The sequence below is a fragment of the Hippocampus zosterae genome, chromosome 14, assembly GCF_025434085.1.
Source record: "Hippocampus zosterae strain Florida chromosome 14, ASM2543408v3, whole genome shotgun sequence".
Classification (NCBI taxonomy): Eukaryota; Metazoa; Chordata; class Actinopteri; order Syngnathiformes; family Syngnathidae; genus Hippocampus; species Hippocampus zosterae.
This window is the reverse complement of record NC_067464.1, coordinates 1,539,767-1,556,177: the sequence shown is the minus strand read 5'-3', so window position 1 is coordinate 1,556,177 and position 16,411 is coordinate 1,539,767. Positions and strand designations below refer to the sequence as shown.

Below are 16,411 nucleotides of genomic sequence, written 5' to 3'. Positions count from 1 at the left end.
ATATAAAAAATAAAGACATTTTAGTTATATGAACAAAACGGCAACATCATTCTTTGCAAGTAAATCTGAATTAATGTATTATAAAATTACATGATTGATTTCGTAATGAAATAAATATCAAAATAATTGAGTGAAATAAATTAGTGTAGAAATAATTTAATAGTCAAATAAATGAGAATGGAAATAGTTGAATAAGTGTTAAAATAGAAAAGTACAAAATATTGGAGACGTTCCAGAAAATTAGCATTGGCCGCGTCTGCGCGCATGCGTACAAAGGAGCAGGTGACCGCGCATGGCATCTCCTCCTCCGCCACCGCTGCCGCCTGGCTCGCTGACTATGCCGAGCTGCACGTCCGCGTGCGCGGCTACCACCACCGCAGTGCTCCGGGGGCTCCCGGTGAGAATCGAGACGGTGACGATGACGGACGGCCACCCAAGACGCTTCTTCCGGTTAGCGCGCAGACTGCCGTGAGACGAGTAAAGTGGCTCGATATATAATGTATTTTTATTTTATTTTTTTTCCGGGGAATCTCCATCCTGGTGCAGATGCGGCGGAGGATGCTGACGGTGTTTTAACTGCGGGATTGGAGGCCAGCTTCCCTCGGTGAGGCTTCGACGCCGGACGGTGAGAGAACCCCATATTATTGGCGGCGAATATGATATCGCGATTATGGCATAACTAGTGGACAGTTGGGGCGTTTGTGTGTGCGACATGGCCGCTCCATGGGTGATTTATTTTTTAAATTTTTTATTTTTTTTTTGCGCGATACCGCAGAGCGGCGTCAACTGGATACTGAAGGTGCGGTTTGTACGTGAATGCACCTTGAAGCAGCAGCAGCAGCGATGATGTCACTCGCACACTTGTCGTATATTATGTCATAAACTGTTTTTTTTTCCCTCCGCAGTCAGTTCTTGACATCATCGTTTTAGTTCAACTCGCTATCCTTTTATGTAACAATTCTCAAATGAGATAAATACTTCCTGCACTGCAGTTACATGCCGATGGACACTCAATATTATGCATATTAACGTATGCGTACCATTTTGCATTCGCTCAAATGTGACTGGAATTGGTGACGTTACATATTTCCATCTAAATATCATTAAAAGCAATAATAACACTAATTTATAAAGATAAAGATATCCTTTATTTGTCCCACAATGGGGAAATTATTATAACAATTGTTCATTTGCTTTTTTTAATGCATAGTAGTTTAACCATTCATATTAGTAGCACATTTCGCCACAATATAACACATGAGATGACTGCCGATATTTTATTTTGTATCCACATGATCACCATTAAATTGTTTTTGTATACAGCGGCACATTTAATTTAAAAAAAATATATATATTCTCTTTATAGTTTATATGATTTGCATTATTTAATTACATTACGATAGCGTCTGACATTATTTCAATGCAACGCGTTGACTACCTGTCTTGTCCTGGATGTCATCAAGTGTACATGGAATGTGTCTTTTCTTGACAGGCTCGCCGTTGAAAAAGTTTCAATTTGCATGACGTTGAGCCACCGACAGGTAAAAAAAAAAACAAACATTTGGCTATCAAGTGCTAGCCACTGCTAACCCATTAGCTTGGCGAATGGAGAAAAACAACAAGTGCGGAAACAAGCCAGCTGGGAGTTTTGTGAAGACTAAAAATAATCATCCTACCAGCACTCCCACACTTCAGATGAGCAATTAATGGTCAGAGAGGAACCATTTGTTTATTTGCGCTAGCATGTCTCGTTTTTAGCATGAGCGGCAGCTGCCAGCAGTCACGACTAGCGGCTTAGCATCATCTCTTCAAAATCATGAGATTGCTATCGATTTTGTCCCTTTTTTTTTTTCGCCATGGCATCAGGTTTTCTTAATAAAAAAAATTAGAATGAATCTATCTCAAGAACCTTAATGTTCTAGAAAAAAAGGAGATTTCTTTTGAAGTCGGCATCCAAAATACGTTGCGACCCCTCGAGCCATCTCTGATTAAAATGTGCTGTTGACCGGTATCATAACAACAACAATATTCACGACAATGAATGATATTGCGAATAATATTTGGAATAAAAAGCAAGTGTTCTTTCTCTACGCAGCCTTCAGGATGATTGAGGAGGGCAGCAAGCGAGGCAAGGCGGCCGTGGAGAAGAGGCAGCTCTTCATGGAGATGAGTGAGTTTGCCTTCCTTCTTTTTACACTTGTATGACCAGAACGAAAGCTGACATAAAATGTTTCTTCTCTCCTTTTCTTCTTGTCAGGAGCTCAAAACTTTGACGTGATCCGACTGTCGACGTACAGGACGGCGTGCAAGCTACGTTTCGTGCAGAAGCGATGCAACCGTGAGCGGCCGTCGGCTCGAAACGCGAAAGGCCTTTTTGAGAAACCCGTTGACGCTTTTCTTTTGTCTGTTTGGGCCGTGTGCGGTGTCAGTTCACCTGGTGGACGTGTGGAACATGATCGAGGCCTTCCGGGATAACGGCCTCAACACGCTGGAGCACCACGCCGAGATCAACGTGTCGCGGCTGGAGACCATCCTGTCCTCCATCTACTATCAGCTCAACAAGCGGCTGCCGACCACGCACCAGATCAACGTGGAGCAGTCCATCGGACTGCTGCTCAACTTCATGGTGGCCACCTATGACAGGTGTGTTTTGCCTTTCAAAACATTACAGCTTTTTTTTTTGTAACCCCCCCAGAAAAAAAATTAAAAATCACATTTACTGCCTCGTCCGAATGTCCGATTTTAATTATTTAATCCGTTCAAGTGTACCCTTAACCCCCCCAGGAAAACAAAAAGAAAAAATTAACAACTTTAATAGCACTCAACAATATTGTAAAATCATACAGAATAAAATTTAAATAGAATGAAAAATAACACTGGTCATTTTTTTTATCAGAGATTTTCAGTAAACTTTTCTACTTTGTAGATTTTAATTATTTTTTTTTTGCGTTGATTCCGAAATTTGATTTTTTTTTCTCGAGCACATCAGCTTTTCATAATATGACATGTCATAAATAAATATTTATGAATTAAGGCTTAGGTTCCGCAACAGGTCGATTTTTATTTATAAAACACACAAATTACAACGCATGGTAAAATCCGTATTGCGTCACTTTTTTTATAGGTCAGACTTAAAAACCAAAAATGAAAATATCTCAGAAAAAAAGGGGGGGTTGGAGAGGAACCCATGACCTCTGCACTATGAGGTTGACGCGCAAACCACTGAACAACTGGGCCACCAGGATGAATATTATTTGAGGAAGTACATTGCTCACACTCGTCTTTGTTTGTGCAGTGAAAGCCACGGCAAGTTGACGGTGTTCTCCATGAAAGCAATGCTGGCAACCATGTGTGGAGGCAAAATAGTGGACAAGCTGCGCTGTAAGTACCTTATGCACGCAGGGGAACCAAAGAATAATTTTCACAAAAAAAAATATTAAAAAAAGGACCGACCTACGTATGAGAGGATCGCCGTTTCAATCCAAAAATCAGAATGAGTCAACCTTAACTTTGAGACATTTAAAAGCGCTGATATCATTATATTGTCTGTTCTGGAAAAATTATGAAAAATTAAAGAGTTTTTGATGTATTGATCATGTGATGGAGATTAAAGAGTAGGGCAAGTTAAATTTATACAATTTCCCTACTCCTTTTTGATCATTTGGCTTCTGTAATGGCACACTTTGACCTCACAGAGGGCGCTGTTGTTTAACCAGTCTTTCAATGGCTCAGATTTGCCCTTTTATTTTTTTTAATGTTTACATTTTTTTTTCCCTCCCTTTGTCTGGCAGATATTTTTTCTCAGATGTCGGACTCGAGTGGCGTCATGTTGTTCGCCAAATTCGACCAGTTCCTTCGCGAGGTGCTCAAGCTTCCCACGGCCGTCTTTGAGGGGCCCTCCTTCGGCTACACCGAGCACTCGCTCAGGACGTGCTTCCCCCAGCAGGTGGGAGGGCCACATTGCAGCCCTTTTTTTTCACTCCAGTTTGGGGGTCGGCAACACGCGGCTCTTTAGCGCCCTCTAGTGGCTCCCTGGAGCTTTATAAAAATGTTTGAAAATGGAAAAGATGTGAGAGGGATTTTTTTTGTTTTAAATATGGTTTCTGTAGAAGTTTTTTTTAATGTCAATTGAGACATGAAAGTTATTAGTCACATTAATGCTGGAAAATGTGTGTGTGTGTGTGTGTGTGTGGGTGTGTGTGTGTGTATATGCACGTGTGCAATGTGTTTGCTTCCAGAAGAAGATCACTCTGAACACGTTTTTGGACGTCTTGATGGCGGACCCTCCGCCGCAATGCCTCGTATGGCTGCCGCTCATGCACAGACTCGCTAACGTCGAAAATGGTACGTTTTGGGCTTTGTTTGCAGTTTCTCCATCAGCAGTGTGAGCCTAAATTCACAACCTTAATTGGAATCCTAAGCCCCAGACCAGAATCGGAACCCTAACTTAACCAGAATCCTAAAGCTACAATACAATACATGCTGATTTATATCGCGCTTTCACAACAACGGCGGCTGTAACAAAGCGCTTAACAAAACAGTTAACATGACGTAAAATAATAAACACGACACGTAAACACAAAACACGGACAGTCGTGCAGTCCTAACCACTTTTCCGCCACCCGCTTTGTTGTTTGAAGCAGAGGAGAGAATCAAAGTGTCCTTGAACCAGTGGATCAGAGACGTCAGGCTCAAAATGTGCACACGTCGGCTACAAGCTAAGTTTCAAAGTCAACAAGAAAGCTGTAGCATCCATTGACGAAAAAAGAGATTGGTTCACTTCTCCTGTCAATCAAAATCTGTGCCGGTACAGGCAAACCAGAACCCTAAAACCCAACCCAGCCCAACCCAGAATTCCAGATCCCCTTCCACCGATTGAGAGACACTGAGCCAACTGCTAACAGTAACCAAAATGCTAAATGACGCCTAAAACCAACTTTAAGAACCAAAACCCGAACTTACAGTGTAAAGTTGAACGCAAACATGGCCGTTCTAAAAAAATAAAATAACGATAATAACTCATTTGAGGGCGGCCCGGTAGTCCAGTGGTTAGCACGTCGGCTTCATAGTACTGAGGTACCGGGTTCGATTCCAGCTCCGGCCTCCCTGTGTGGAGTTTGCATGTTCTCCCCGGGCCTGCGTGGGTTTTCTCCGGGTGCTCCGGTTTCCTCCCACGTTCCAAAAACATGCGTGGCAAGCTGATTGAACACTCTAAATTGTCCCTAGGTGTGAGTGTGAATGGTCGTTCGTTTCTGTGTGCCCTGCGATTGGCTGGCAACCGATTCAGGGTGTCCCCCGCCTACTGCCCGAAGACAGCTGGGATAGGCTCCAGCACCCCCCGCGACCCTAGTGAGGATCAAGCGGCTCGGAAGATGAATGAATGAATGAATGAATGAATGAATGAATAATAACTCATTTGCGTCCTTCTCCCGTCTTGTTTTCAGTCTTCCACCCGGTGGAGTGCTCGTATTGCCGCAGCGAGAGCATGATGGGTTTCCGCTACCGCTGCCAGCAGTGCCACGGCTACCAGCTGTGCCAGAGCTGCTTCTGGAGAGGCCACGCCAACGGACCCCACAGCAACCAGCACCAGATGAAGGAGCACTCGTCCTGGGTAACCGGCCGACTCCGACCGCTTTTTCGCCGCTCTCGCTCTCTTCATTTTTTTTACCGGGGTGATTCTTTGAGGGACAAGTTCGACGGCTGCTTCGGATGATGATTTGTGGGAGGCGTTTATTTTTCGCAAATGAGGATCTCAAGGTGATTCATTGAGGGACGCGTTTGCTCGTTTTGGTTGATTATTTGAGCGCGGCATTTAAATTCATACATTCGGTAGCAGCCAATTCTGGCCCGCCTCTGAAAAGACGTTTAAAAACGTCTTTGGGAGTGAACGAGTTAAGCAAACGCGTCCAACGGCAAATTCGCAGTTCACTGGGATGTGCTTTGTTGCCAACGGCAACGCGCTGACGCGACGCCGTCATCCACGTTGTGGCGTTCGTCCTCGCCCTTTTTGCAGAAGTCTCCCGCCAAGAAGCTGAGCCACGCCATCAGCAAATCCCTGGGCTGCGTCCCCATCGGCGAGTCTCCTCATCCCGTGTTCCCCGAGCAGGCCGAGAGAGCCCAGGAGACTCCTCACAACGTGTAAGTCGTCACATTTTTTTCTTACGGCCGGTATAAAAATGACTCCTACATGAAAATCCGGTGTCGTATTTAAAAATTCGAATGGCGTTTGAAAATGATCTGTGATTCCGCTCGCTGCGTAATGGCGTGTCGTACTCTCTTCTACCGGGCCTTGGGTTGTCAGTCATATTTGGCCGTGAGCTCAAATAAATGCTGTTGATGTTGCGTGTGTAAAATTGGGACTTAATTGTTAGCAAGTTGACCTGATGATTTCCACGCCGATTGTTAGCTATTAGCTTGATTAGCCACACTAGCTTCTGCTTGATCAAATGAGTTTGTGAGCGCAATTAATGTTGAATTGATGGTATTTTTGTTCACGATTTATTTGTTGTCTTCACTTATATTCAAAACGAGTTACGGTTTGGCGGGTGGGGGAGGGGGGGGATTTGTTGTGGTCGCTGACGGCGTCATCTCAGTGAGCGGTGTGAATGTGAACGGTTGTTTGTTTCTATCCGTGCCCTGCGACTGACCACTTCGGGGGTGTAATACGCATTTGGCTCAAAATCAGCTGGCGTAGGCTCCGGCATGCCCGCGAATCCTCATTTGCAGCTGGGACGCACGTACCTCAGGTCAAATATTTTCAACGTGTAGACAAAACTCTACTTTGCATATGTAGAAATGGATGCCATGTATTTTTTTTTTCTAGTCGTTGAGGGGCAGAATTATTTGGTCACCAAAGCCTAATTTGAAAAAAAAAAGCGGACAAAAACTTATGACGTGCCAATGGTCAGGGAGGTCAGTCATCCTTTGTTGCTAGGCAGAATTCGCTGAAAATAAAGCCCTATTCAAGAACTTTCCGAGGTGGCTTGGGGCAGATGGCTCTGCTGCCCCAATAAAGAGAGACAGGGCAGTAAAAAAAAAAAGTTATCTTTACAGGTTTTGTGGAAAGTTGGGGCAAAGGGCTCCGCTGCCCCACATTGCATAGAAAGGACAGGTTGGCTCAGCAGTAACACAGTCAAGGCAAACTCATGCTTTAAAAAAAAAAATGGTGCTCATGTTGCTATGCAGAATCTATGGGGAGGAATTATTTGTGCCCCAAAAACTAGTAAAGAAAAGGACTCTGTCCCAATGTAGTCAAGTTCAGTCAGATGCCACAACGGAGGCGAGACTAACGCCTATTTTTTTTTTTCTAATGGTGGCGCTTATGAGATGTCCTTGTTGCTAGGCAGAATCTGTGGGGCCGAATTACTTGTGCCCCAAAGACTACGCCCATCACATTCACTATGTGAAAGAACTTTTTTTTTTCGGGGTCGGGGGGTGCAACTGTTGGAACTAGTGAACCTCCTTTGTTTGGCGAAATTGGTGGGGCATAATCTTTTGTGCCCCAAAGAGGAAGAATGCATCATTAACGCCCACGATGCTGTGTCCTCATCAAATTGAGCTAGACGCAGGAAACCAGGTGAGACAAATCCGAGCCTTTTTGACGGCCAAAGCATCGTTGTTGCTAGGCAGAATTGATGGGGGCATGATCATTCATGCCCCCAAAGACTTGGAAATACGTCAGTCGTGTTCGTGTCCACCATCCTTTTTTTTTTTTTTACCCCACACAAATTGAGACCGAGGAGGAACGCAGACGAGACAAAATCTAGCTTTTTATTCGACCGGTGGAACTTGGTGGGTGGATCGAGTGGGAGAGGTGGGAAAAAGACACGAAGAAGGGAGGCAGAGAGAGCGAGAGAGAGAGAGCGAGAGAGAGAGAGAGAGAGAGAGAGAGAGAGAGAGAGAGAGAGAGAGAGAGAGAGCGTGTGCGCCGGAGAGAATTGACATTGAGTTTCCGTGGAGACGGCAGCAGCCACAGCATCAGTGAGGTAGCCCAGACTCGGATGTTTTTTTTGTTGTTTTTTTTTTTTGTTTTTTGTCGCCAAACGGACAGTCGCCTTCTCTCCTCGGCGAAGGTAAGCTTGCACAGTGAATGTGATCTGTACTGTTGCTTCCTCCTCGGAATGTTTGATGATAAGGTGAATGCAGGCGATCGAGCAGAATGCCGAAACTCGACAGAAGTGCCTCAAAGTAGGGCTAGCTAGCATTTTTTTTAATGGCCACCTCCAAAACGCTGAACGGGACAAATCATGATCATTGGACACGAATAATGTCTTCTCGCCCGCTACGGTACGGCACCAAGATAAAGCAGCATTTTTAACACCAATCGCTTCAAGACACGATTAATCGATTAATCGAAACAATCGAGTTAACTCCATTTATAGAAGAAGCCTAACATTTTTGGGTGGGGAGGACGAGAAAATGAGCAGCACACTTGTGCGCACATTTTCCACATTTCCTGTTTGGATCGATCGGGAACTGGTGAAGCAACAACCAAAATATTAAGAAGTTTAAAAACAACAACAACAACAAAAACAATTTGGAATTTTAAAATGGCTTCAAGACATAATTAATCATATCATATAATCATATAATCATTTTTGCACCTTGCCTTTCATCATCCTGCAAAAAAAACCAACAACAACTAGATTTTGGAAGGGTGAGAAAAATAATAGCATACCCGTGTCGCCAACGCACTGCACATTTTGTTTTGATCGATTGCGAATTTGATGAGTCATGAGAAAAGTGCCCCAAACGAGCGACATTTTGTGACGGCAGGCAGCACGAGTGGGAATCCTTCTCCCTGACTCGAAAGCTTGATGGCGCCTCACGCTAGCGATTGATTCTTCGTTACCGGCGCCCCCCCCCACCCCCCCGCGGTAGCCCTGCTGCCTAGCGTAGTAGCATTAAAGAGCTCTAATCTTGTCTTGTAGTCAGCCCAAAGCAGCGGCCGACCACACGAGCGACACAATGCTCATGTCCTCTGAGGGGGCTGCTCCCACCAAGAGGTAAGCGCCTCCTTCCCGTTGGGATTCTTGGCCCGGAGTGTCACGGATTTCATATTTTCCATAAATGCATCCTTACCACTGGAACCACAAACGCACTGCAGTTCACAAAAAAATTGTCAGCGCTTCCAAATACGGGCACAGCTAGCAAGCGTTGCGCAGAGAAAGGTCCGGGCTGGAAACATTCATTCATTCATTCATCTTCCGTACCGCTTGCGGGTTGCCGGGGGTGCTGGAGCCTATCCCAGCTGTCTTCGGGCAGTAGGCGGGGGACACCCTGAATCGGTTGCCAGCCAATCGCAGGGCACACAGAGACGAACAACCATACACGCTCACACTCACACCTAGGGACAATTTAGAGTGTTCAATCAGCCTGCCACGCATGTTTTTGGAATGTGGGAGGAAACCGGAGCACCCGGAGAAAACCCACGCAGGCCCGGGGAGAACATGCAAACTCCACACAGGGAGGCCGGAGCTGGAATCGAACCCGGTACCCATGGTGTTTGGGGGGTGGGAAGGAGGGCTCTCCTATCTTTGCATTAATGTTCCCATGTTTAAAAATTGGCATCAGAAACATGGATGCCGAAAGCTCCCATTTTGCCCCGCAGGCGACGTCACAGCTTTTTTGGGCGAGAAATCGTTTTTCAAGCCGGCGTGGCGCTTTTGAATTACTGTCGCTTTTTGGAGTGGAGATATGCTGCCAGATGAAAGAAGCAAAATGGATGCCTGCTATATATAGAGTACTTTTTAGCCTACGGATACTCTACATTTCACGGCTAATATTCTTAATTGGCGTTCCTGGTGTTCTTTTGAGGTTGCTTCTCTTGTTCTCTATATCGAATCAAAGCGCTTTGGAAGTTTTTTTCGAGGCGCAAAAATAGCATTTGGGTTGAGCCGCGTGGACCAGAAGGACAGTTTGGCAGCTGAATTATTCGTCTTCGAAAGATCCGCTAGAACGGTGACGCCAATTTTTGCTAGCACGTGTCATCCTGATGAATGTATCATAAAAGGACACTGGGGAAAAAAGTCCCGAGGACCTCTCTTTGTGATTGAACGGGAATTCTGTCATTTTAGTGTGATTGGGTCATTTTAGGTAGCGTACAGCCTACAGGGTGAGGGCAAAAAAAAAACAAAAAAAACAAAATCCACCCCCAACCCCAGTTTGACATTACATTGATTGAAGATGTTAATCATAACAGGACTGACATAAAAGTCTCAAGGACTCGTGCCAGGAATGGAGCCGAGAGTCAGCCATATTGTTCTGAAGCAGCCATTTTGGGCAAAGTCCGGTGCCTTTAAGTACTTTGGTAAAGTCCTGCTGGGGAATTTGCTCAAATGAGCTGCGATCGGAAGCGGGTTTATCGATCTATCGATCTAACTTGCTAGCTAGCTATCTTGCTAGCTAGCCACACAGCTAGCTAGCAGGCTAGCTAGCTATCTTGCTAGCGAGCCACACAGCTAGCTAGCTAGCTGTATGGCTCGCTAGCAAGATAGCTGTGTTAGCTAGTTTTTTTTTTTGGTCCTATGCCTCTCCTTTTACACTATCGTTAAATGTGCCCATGTTGAGAGTCCAAATTGAGTCCGAAGCAGCCATTTTGGGCAAAGTCCGGTGCTTTTAAGTACTTTGGCAAAGTCCTGCTGGGGAATTGGCTCAAATGAGCTGCGATCGGAAGCGGGTCTATCGATCTATCGCTCTAACTTGCTAGCTAGCTATCTTGCTAGCTAGCCACACAGCTAGCTAGCAGGCTAGCTAGCTATCTTGCTAGCGAGCCATACAGCTAGCTAGCTGTATGGCTCGCTAGCAAGATAGCTGTGTTAGCTAGTTTTTTTTTTTTGGTCCTCTCCTTTTACACTATCGTTAAATGTGCCCGTGTTGAGAGTCCAAATTGAGTCTTTTTATCGTTTCCCCGCAGCGTCTTGGAGAGTCCCAGCCGGCTGGACGAAGAGCACCGGCTCATCGCTCGTTACGCCGCACGGCTGGCGGCCGAGACGGGAAACTCCACGGTCAGAATTTAGCTTTCGATGTTCACTTTTAAATCAGAAAACATGTTTGACGAGGGCAAGGGGGAACAATCTTCAAGGTATCCACCAGAGTAATTTATTGGAATTGAATAACACGCTTTTTTTACTGGCAGGAAACATGAAATTATAACTGACCGTCTTTACTCTTCTATTAACTCTGAATGTTTTTTTTTTTTTTAAATTTCACAGCAACAATGTCCTCCCTCCGACCTAACGTTCACCTTTGACGCCAACAAGCAGCAGAGGCAACTGATTGCCGAGCTGGAGAACAAAAACAGGTGAGAAAAATGCGGAGGGGGGGGGGGGGTGAGAAATTTTGTGCTCAGGGGCCATGTTTGATTGTTGAACAGAAAAGCAGCGAAATGACTGCAACCAAAAACTCAGTCCAAAATTAATCCCCCACCCCTCTAAATTCTACACTGGTAGTCCTGTCCAATAAATTGCTTCTGTGAATATTTTTTTGTTTGTTTTTTTAATGAAATTGAACTTAATCTGATCTCGTTGAACTTCAACCGTCCAGCAAGTGCGTCGCGGCTTTTTCAGGGAGATCCTTCAGGAGATCCAGAGGCTTCGTCTGGAGCACGAGCAGGCATCGCAGCCCACGCCGGAGAAGGCCCAGCAGAACCCGACGCTCCTGACAGAGCTCAGGCTGCTCAGGTAACGAGGACAAAGAAATTCATTAAGAAAAATGAGAGAAATACACAAATATAATAAAAAAAATAATCCCAGGAAAAATATTTTTTTGCTGGGATTTATTTGGGGATCAAAAATATTTTTTTGCTGGGATTATTTGTTCAGAAAACAAAAAACGTTTTCCCTTTTTTTGTCAAATATGACAAAAAAAGGGAAAACATTTGAAATATTTGGCAAACATAAAATGAATACATTAGGAAAAAAAACACCCAAATATTTGGCAAAAAAAATACGTTGAGTTTTTTTTTAATGACCAAAAAAATAAAAGTACAATATGAAACAAAAATTATGATTAAAAATATCAGAATAAATATACAAAAAATAATATAAGAAAAATAAAAATAAATAATATACAGAAAAAATAAACAAATATTAGACAGAAAAAAACACAAATAGTCATAAATACAGAAAAGGTTGACAATTGCGCTCATATTTGACTAAAAATAAGATAATCGAACAACACAAAGTATTTGACCAAAAAAAAATTACTCAACTTGTCATAAAAATACCACAAAAAAAATGTATGTGCGTAGCAATACATTTTGGAATAAAGCTGCAACATAAAATGCGGGCAAAGTAAGCCTTTGTGACTCCACTATTTTGTATTTTGGGGATAAAACGAGTGGCGCATTTGTGTGGCGTCAGACACAGGAAGGACGAGCTGGAGAGGCGCATGTCGGCCTTGCAGGAGAGCCGGCGGGAGCTCATGGTGCAGTTGGAGGGACTCATGAGGCTTCTCAAGGTTCCCAATCGATTCCAAAGCACTCATCCATCATGTCTTAATGTCACCCGCTGATGCCTTTCCTCCTTCTGGGTGCGCGACTTTGATGATCATCTTCTCGTCTGCTAACGTGCTGGCTGACAGGACGAGGAACAGAAGCAGGTGGTGAGTGAACCTCCGTGTGTTTTGCATGCCGCTTTGATGGCGCGCCGTCGTCCCAATAAATTCAATTGACAAGGATAAAATTTGACGGATTACGGAGTGCTTACTGATACTTCTGTGCTGCAGTCACAGTCGGGCGGCTCCCCCCACTCGTCGCCCAGCCACGGGGCGGGCTGCTCCATGCCCATGCCCATACGCTCCACCTCGGCCGGCTCCACGCCGACGCACACGCCTCAGGACTGTATGGCGGGCCTGGGGGGCGACGTGCTGGAGGCCTTCGCTCAGGGTGAGTCCATGAAAAAAGAAATAGAAAAATTAAAAAGCGCCTTTGAGGTAAGAAAAATAAAATCTGTACTCTACGGGACTTCATCAAAACAAAATGATACTTTCATATGACGACAAGAATGAAGCATCGTGATCATTCAATAGGCATCGTGCCGCTCATTCCGCTATGCACGTCTTGGCCACCAGAGGCAGTCTAATACATACGATATGGACATCTGATGATGCAACATCAAAACGTTACATCGCAGACTACGATGCGACATCAAAACGCCGTCGCTGCAAAATTGCAGACTTTGTGATGTAACGCGCCACCCCAACAGGCCCCGCCTCTTAAAGGCACTTGAGCACAAACACTTGTTTATAGTGCGCCAAAGGGTAAAAGCGTAACCAAAAAAAAAAAAAAAGTTGTCTTTTTTTGTTGACTGATCGGAATCACGATTTGGTTTCTGGGTGTCAGGTGTCCCTCGGAATCTGCGTAATGATCTGCTCGTGGCTGCCGACTCCATCACCAACACGATGTCGTCGCTGGTCAAAGAGCTCCACTCAGGTGAAATCACATAAAGCATATTTAGGAAAAACATGGAAGTCATTTTTTTTTTCCGGTGGGCGGGGCTTATTCTTGAAGTGGACGACGGGGCGGAAGAGGAGGAGACGAACATGAGAAATGGAGGGGAGAGAGGTAAGCCCAATAAAACTCTCGATGCTTTTATGCTTGAATGACACGCCACGCAAAACCGGTCGCTCATTCCTCCAAGTCACAAAAAAACAAAGACGCCGTGAAGACCCTCCATCCTTCCAAATCAACGCTGGTCGTGGGGCTTTTATTTGTAGCAACAGCAGTTCTGTTCCTCATGGATGGATTTTTTTTTAAACTAAATTGCCGCTTCTAATAATAGCATGCCCCTTTTGTGTGCATATATCTTTTCATGTGTCCTGCGTGTTTTTGTGCGCAGGCGTCATGCAAGTACAGAAGCAGTGAAGCAAGAGCCGGTGCATCGTCAAAACGGGAAACAATCAGTAATGGCGACGACGACAACGGCCGCCAGGCATTAGCACATTAGACCAATGCATGCTGTAATCCAAACAGGAGACAAAAAAAAAGAAAAAAAAACATCTTGACACCTCGCAGCGCAAGCAGGAGGTATCGAATTAGCCCGTGTGTTGTCCTGTAAGCTCAAACTCATCCTGTACTATTGACCACATTCAATATGGCTCCCGTCGCATCGCTTTTTAGCGTTAGCTTGGGGTCATTTTTTTTTTAATCATTTAATTATTTTTGCATGAAGCGACACTCACGTCTGCTTTTTGTGCGCTTGCTACGGCCTGCCACACTTGGAGGCTCAAGTAAGAGCTCGGGCTCAGTCATCCAACTCTTGCAATTAAGCGCCGTCCGTCTGTCCGGAGGTTAGCACTTTTTTTTTTTTTTCAACGCACACACTTTGCCTGCAATGTTAAACAAAAAAAATAGGTGAAATCAAACCATATAAAATATGTCAACAAACAAAAAATATGTTCTTGGGCCGGATAAAAAAATAATAATAAAAGAGGCAATTTTGCATATATTTAATTTCTGCCGCTGTCTGTAAAAGACGGCGCGCAGGCCACGTTTAGCTGCTCCACTGCTGCTACTGTGTACAACACGGCAACACAAGCGAGAGGACCCTTCACTTGTGTTCTGAGTGCGCTGTGCACTTTTCCTGAATGACGCAATGAGGCGAAATGTGCAATTAAAGTTCAGCCCGGTGCTCAGGGACTGCAGAGCTGCAAAATGGGAGCGGGTGAAAAAAAAGTAATCCATCACTTCAGTAAAAACTTTTTTTTTGGGGGGGGGGGGGGCAAAGGGGAGTGTTTTGAAGTGTGTTTTGGTGAAGCATGTTGTCTATGTCGCACTTTGTGTCTTTTTCCGACCATTTTGCCCGGATTGCTGCGTGAAAACGGGAAAAAAACAAAATGCAATGCGTTCCGAGTACACTTTTCGGGGCGTGAAGCTCAAACGTGTTGAGAGCAAGGGTGGGCAAAGTACGGCCCCCGGTCCACATTTGGCCTGCTCCGTTCTTTCATATCAGGCCGGCCGGGAACTCGCATGATCCTGAGTCCTGCAATATGTCGCATCCATTCAGCCATCCCCCCCCCCCTGAAATGTGTTCGTTCAATTAATTTTTAAAACATGCTTGCATTTTTGTTCTCTATTTTATGTTTCTTTTCATTGCTTTTATCCATTTTCTGTCCCACTTTTTCTTTCTTTTCTTCCTGTTTTCTTGAAAGAAGAGAAGAGAAATATTCTATGAATTAATTCCAATTAAGTTATACTGCAAACGTAATTAAAATAATCAGTATTACATTTTTATTTTTTAATTGAATTAAAAGAACTTCATTCATCAAGGTAAATATCTTCATTAAATTGGCCGCTTATCTTTTTTTTATCCTTTATATCAATCATACATAAATAGAATTGGTTTTAAAATGTATCTAATGTCATATTTCATTTATTGTAAAACAGGTTTGTCTTTTCTTTCTCTTCTCTTTTATCTCAAAAGAAATAGAAAACACTTTTAAAATTAATGGTCTAATTGGATTCATGTAAATATTTTTTTTATTTATTTGCATTCAAAATGAATTCAACTAAATTTAGCATTGTTTAGATTTAATGATTTAAATAAATGGCTATTTTTCACTTATTGTAAATAACACAATTAAAACGTGGTAACATGATCAATTTGGCACACATTATTTTCTCAAACATTTTTTAAAAATTATAATTACATTAACTATAAATGGTGAAATAAAAAGTGGGAATGAATGACTACACATTTGTATGTTTTTGACCTCATTTTTGAATGTCCTGTTCCATCTTTCCTTCTCAAAAACAAAAAATGTGGCCCTTCAATACAACAATTTGCCCACTCCTAATTTCTGGAGTTCGCCACCTTTTATAATCGCCATCCACTGTGTTCTGAAAAAACAACAACAAACAAAAACAAAATGTCCCCTTTTTTTACTGATTTCACTTTGTCTTGCTTTTTTTGGGAGTAAATTGTTTGTCTTGTCGTCAGTCTTGACTTTTGTGCCAAAACGGAATGTCTGCATCAAAATGTGTGTGTCGGTGTCACCTTTAATCATTCACACAATGCCTCGAGATGCTCGCATTTAAACGGAAGATGATAGAAAAAAACAACAGCAACAACTTTATTTACTGAACAAGCAGACACGGTGGAAAAACACGCCGAGGGGTTCTTTTTCTTTCATACAATGTGCAAAAAGTTATTTATTGTCCGCGCACGCGCGCGTGTGTGTGTGTTTATGCTTCTGCTGTACATTTGGTTTCATTTTAAAACACTTAATGTGTCACCGCCATTCTTTTTGTAAATAAATCAAATGTGAGATATTAAAAACAGATTTAAAATCATGTTTGGCGGTAATGTTGGCCTTTGTCACGAGATACTTCGGAAAATCTCGCGAGACGTTGTCACCTCGCTCATCACATAAAAGGTGAGTGCAATTTTTTTTCAGAGTTCTTTTATTCATT

General features: G+C 43.6%; 1 protein-coding gene across 5 annotated transcripts; it reads left to right on the top strand.

Annotated features, from left to right (window-relative positions):
- The first annotated feature begins 203 nt into the window (after positions 1-203).
- Positions 204-16,289, top strand: dtnbb (dystrobrevin, beta b). Of its 5 annotated transcripts, none has more exons than XM_052085566.1 (21): positions 205-450; positions 547-604; positions 1,493-1,541; positions 2,096-2,170; positions 2,258-2,338; positions 2,430-2,643; positions 3,296-3,381; positions 3,792-3,946; positions 4,239-4,344; positions 5,445-5,611; positions 6,014-6,138; positions 8,931-9,005; positions 10,916-11,006; positions 11,214-11,302; positions 11,568-11,681; positions 12,363-12,459; positions 12,583-12,603; positions 12,727-12,886; positions 13,343-13,432; positions 13,511-13,564; positions 13,839-16,289. In XM_052085566.1, exons 4-21 carry the CDS (start codon positions 2,104-2,106, stop codon positions 13,862-13,864), a joined length of 1,818 nt encoding a protein of 605 aa, XP_051941526.1. In that variant the 5' UTR covers positions 205-450; positions 547-604; positions 1,493-1,541; positions 2,096-2,103; the 3' UTR covers positions 13,865-16,289. The 5 variants fall into 5 exon arrangements, with proteins under 5 accessions (XP_051941527.1, XP_051941526.1, XP_051941525.1 ...); XM_052085565.1 differs by having other exon boundaries at positions 547-625; XM_052085568.1 differs by having other exon boundaries at positions 209-450; positions 547-625; positions 4,242-4,344.
- Positions 16,290-16,411: the final 122 nt, after the last annotated feature.